Genomic DNA, 4,933 nt, shown 5'->3' with positions numbered 1-4,933 from the left:
TGGCTTGCTAAATTAACAAAATCCTTTCTCTCAGTGAGTATTGTGTCAATTATTTAACATTTCTTCGTTCGTTAATAAATAACACAAGACGAATGAGTTACTTTAACTTAAAATTTAGAGTGGATCTTCTGGGACATGTAAAAAATGTTAAAATTTTCTTTTTTACTGTGTATTTATATAAAAATGAGCAATTAAAATATACCGTTAATCCAAATATATGCAAATATAAATTTTACAAATATTTATCGTATTTAGAAGAAGAGTTGTGTTATATTCACACATTCTTATTATTTCTTATTTTATACAGGTACACGGAGAGAATTTTTTCTTAGAATTTACCCTGAAAATATGACAATCGTGGGACAACATTGTATTTCCAAGAATTTTAATATAAATCTCTCTCATTCATTAATAAAACTACAATAAAGTATAAAATAAGTTTGATCAATTTTACTGAAGTGCATGGTAAAAATCTTTAAAATATTGTATTGTACCACAATCACCATATTTTCAGGGTAAATTTAAAAAAAAAATTCTCTCCGTGTATATACATATATAATATATTTGGAAAGCTAATCAAATTCGTCTAAAAACTTATCAAATAATTCTTAAATTTTCATACGAATCAATCATATCTCAATCTAATCGCAGTTTCTTATCGAATTTCTTAATCTTTTCATACAATTTGATCACTAGTATATAAATGTATGATAAATTATTCACGTTCGCAGTCTGCATCTACAACTGTCACGGTAAGTAAAGTTTCTTCATACATCTTACATGTATACATATGTATACTGAGAAATTTAACAAGTTATATTTATGCAAGTGATTGTCCTTTCTATTTTTAGCTTCATTCAATCAACCCATCTACAGTTTAGTACAAATTTCGTTTTTAATAGAAATTTAATCATATATAGATTTCTTCTTTCGAAAAATTCTTATAATTAATGAAATATATATGTGTATTTTTAATTTTATTTTGTGTGGTGTATTTGCTTTGTTTTGTTTTAAATTTATTAATATTTAATTTAATAGTTATTCAAGAAAAATCTAGTTAATCTTAAATAAGATGGAGAAATAAAGAGCATACGTCTTTGTATTGTTTATTATATTCCTTATATTGTTTTGTACTATATTTTGATCTTCAATTTGATCTATTTTATTCAAGAAAAATCTAGTTAAAATTAAATAAAACTAAGAAAAAAAGTATATAAATATTATAAAAATATGTAACTTTTTGTTATATATTTTTAAATTTTTATCTTAATTTGCAAAAAGATTTAATATTACAAAAAATTTTTAAACTTTGATTTATTCATATATAAGATAAAAATTATAAGTATTATCATGTAATCTTAACAAAATAATTATTATTTATGTCATTTATTTTTTATATGTAATCGCAAGTACTTTGTATATATGAAAATTAATCATTAATGGAAAATGTTGATATATTTTTCAAAGTAATGCTTTTCATAACATGATAGTTATACATATTAAAAGATATGTTGTATAATACGCTCAATATTAATTTACAGATGAAATTCACATTAAGACTATTTGCCATCTTGGCTATTATCGGTTTGGGACAAACTCACCAGTTCCCGAATTTCGGTACAGGTCCTCTTCATGAGGATTTACAAGACATTCTAGATTTATTTCCTCTGGAAAAAGTTATCGATGATGTTATATACTATGTGATGTATGATAATGAAATACAAGAGATATTTAATGACTTTCATCAAAGTACACCTATAATCAAACGCATGCTGATAGATATCCAAACCATTCCTGAAGTACTCAGGCTAATTATCTATTTGCATAATGAAGGCATCAATATTTTTAACGTAATGAACATGATTAACCAAGCACATGATATTAAGGAACTCGTACCATCCAGTTCTCAAACGTATTCTATAGAGAGGAAGACCGGCGGACTCCGCGGATTGATCAATGAAATCAAGAAACACATTGATTATGATATCTTTATTAGCATATTTGCGGACAAACTAAAAATCTCTACAGCCTTTATCAACTTCATTAACCAACTTAAATCCAACAATTTCCAACAGCTTGTTAACAAAATTTATAAAATTGAAACCTTTCAGTTGATCCTAAACTATCTTGAAGTTAAATCAGTGAGTTTAAAAATTGTAGAAGATATCATGTATCTCATTCTCGGCATCAAGGTACCAAGTCTTCCTTCTAAAACGATAATAGCAGAACTAGAAGATTTCATCCATCTTATTCCGATAGAAAAGTTTCTCAGTATAATAGTCCAGTATGTAAATGAAGACGAAAAAGTACAAAAAGCTGCACTGTTCATATTCACAATTGAGTTCCACGATCTGCTGCGCGCTCTCGAAGCTCTTAAGGAATATCAAGCATTCGTGATATATTTAGAAAAGACTGGGCTCCCTGTTATTGAATTTATTCAAGCATCGCATCATGCTATCGGCATGGAAAAATATGTGCCACCCAAAATAAAGAATCTTTTCATGTCTCTAAGTAAGATACAGAAGATCGGTGATGGAATGGAAGGGCTGCTCAAGGATCTTTATGATGTATTACCTTTGGACAAAATTGACGCTCTTTACAGAAAAAAGTTAAAGACTTCCAAAGTCTTCACTGATTTCATCGCAAAGATTACGTCCAAAGAAATGAAGGAAATCATCAAGAATCTAACCGCTCACGAGACCTATAAGTTGTTTATCACGAAAACCAATGAAGTGGGATTGGATGTGAAAGGATCAACAAATCTTAGTAACAGAATAATTGGCCTTAAAACCCTATACTAAAATCAATGTTTATAGTTTGAACGTTTGCAATTAATAATTTATTTTAAATTAACGCTAACATAATATATAACATAACATAGAAATTATTAATTCAATAATTATTTTCTTCGCAACTAATAACAAATTAAACGATTTCTTTATAATAAACAACTCTTATTTCATTTTCTTCCTTTTTTCACAGACTTCTGAATATAAATAAGTACCAACGGAGAAAGAGAAAGAAAAATAGATATATAAGTAGAGGTAGACTGAATAGAAGATAGAGAGAGAGAGAGAGAGAACGTTTTTTCGTATTATCTCGACTTTATCTTTAATAGTTTCGATATCTTTAATAGTTTCAATTTTTATTTAATTTATATAATGTTTATAGATCATAATATACAAAATATGTTTTTAGCGCACATATACAAATATATCCTTAAACGTATTTTCTAAATCAAGATCACTCCTATATGTTCAGTATTATGAACTGTACATGAATAACGTTTTAACTTCGGTAAAAGAACAAACAGTATACGACAATTCTTATCTTTACTTATTACGTTTTATCACGTAATCAATTAAATTAAAATATGTCAATATCACATACCTTTTACGTAACTGACACGACATAATCGCATTAATGATTAAAAAATAAAACTTAGAAAAATCGATATATTTGTGTAAGCGATATTATCGAGAATATTATCTTTATGATTATCTTTTTAATAGCATAGTTTTGTCTCGTATTTTATCTAAATAAACATATTTAAACCATTACAAACAGATAAGTGTGGATGCGCTCTCCCTCCCCCCCCTCTCTCGCTCGCTCGTTCCCTCCCTCCTCCCCCTCTCTCTCTTTATCTATCTATCTATCTATATCTATCTTAAGATATAATATTCATATTGTATAATTATTCATTATGTTTCTAAGAAGGTCAAAACTAGTACTAATGTTTGTTGCGAGATGTTAAAATTATTTCAAAAAGCCCTCCGTCTGTCATAAACAAAATATGTATTTTATTAGCATGATATTTGAAGAAACCTGGTAGTCGATTTTTTCTATCATTCTCCGCTAATTTTATATTTATAAGAATTTGATTGCACCAACGGAATAAATTTCAAAATAGAAAGTGCAAAAACGGCAATATGCAGAATTCATAGCTATCCTCTTTCGCACACTCAGAGCCATCTAAATGATTCACGTCATTTGCCTAATACGAACGAATAATTCATCGCCAGATTTCAGCGAATAAATGCGAATAACTTTTCTAAGGAACTGGAAAAATTAGATCTATTATAATCGCGATAATAAAATAACCGATAGAAATTTATTTAGATACATAATCCATCCCGATTAAAAAAATATTATGCTAAAAACTTATCAACTATGTAAATTTTATATTTACATTAACAATTATATTCCTGAATGATGATCAATAAAATTAAATGTTAGATTGCAATGTGTGCATTCACATTATCCATATACTAATTTATTATAAAAATTCGATAGTATTATAATTTTAAGATTTTCAACTTCCAACTGCATTAGTTAAATGCGTGTTTATCACGGAAGCGATGAAGACTTATGTATTCTTCTGACAAGATCGTTCGGTTAACTCGAAAGAATGATTATGGCAAGCATTTTAACGGGACGCTTTTAGCGAGCACTGAGTTCGTGGACGGTAGAAATTAATTCCTCTCAGGCTGTCAGGGACTGTATGAACACGACGATGTCGGTGTGAGTTTCATGCTGAAGCTACGATAGCATCAGCTAGAGACGGGGGAGGGACAAAGGAAAGTGCTGCTTGAGGTATAGGATTCAGAAGGGCGCGAGGGCAAGCGCGCGGCTCGCGGTGTCTGCAGCAAACAATTCCAATTAACTTGCTGGAATTGGAATAGGACTTGTACTCGTTCGGCCGACTCTCGGCTCGTGGATGCCATGGCGTCAAGGACGACGAGGACATGAGCATTCCTTCGTCCATCCATCGCGTTTTCCCATTTTTTCTCGTCAAATTTCGCCGTTATGCTACATGTTCAAATTAGTTATCCGGCAAAATCGAGTAATGTTTTACGAAAATCATTAAAAAAACGATACTATTTTCTTACGTATTCTCTTTCTAATTCTTAAAATATATTAATTCCATATATTT

The 4,933-nt window shown here is 29.4% G+C and overlaps 1 protein-coding gene across 1 annotated transcript; it reads left to right on the top strand.

Annotated features, from left to right (window-relative positions):
- The first annotated feature begins 740 nt into the window (after positions 1-740).
- LOC108759777 (uncharacterized) lies at positions 741-2,853 on the top strand. The gene is made up of 2 exons (XM_018505392.1): positions 741-752; positions 1,542-2,853. Exon 2 carries the CDS (start codon positions 1,542-1,544, stop codon positions 2,799-2,801), a length of 1,260 nt encoding a protein of 419 aa, XP_018360894.1. The 5' UTR covers positions 741-752; the 3' UTR covers positions 2,802-2,853.
- The last annotated feature ends 2,080 nt before the right edge of the window (positions 2,854-4,933 follow it).

This window comes from Trachymyrmex cornetzi, unplaced genomic scaffold (assembly GCF_001594075.2).
Source record: "Trachymyrmex cornetzi isolate Tcor2-1 unplaced genomic scaffold, Tcor1.1 scaffold205, whole genome shotgun sequence".
Taxonomy (NCBI): domain Eukaryota; kingdom Metazoa; phylum Arthropoda; class Insecta; order Hymenoptera; family Formicidae; genus Trachymyrmex; species Trachymyrmex cornetzi.
The sequence above is the reverse complement of the archived record's forward strand: the minus strand, read 5'-3'. Positions and strand labels throughout refer to the sequence as shown.

Excerpts from the sequence above, each read along its gene's own strand:
- LOC108759777 (XM_018505392.1), top strand. The coding sequence starts at position 1,542 with ATGAAATTCACATTAAGACTATTTGCCATCTTGGCTATTATCGGTTTG.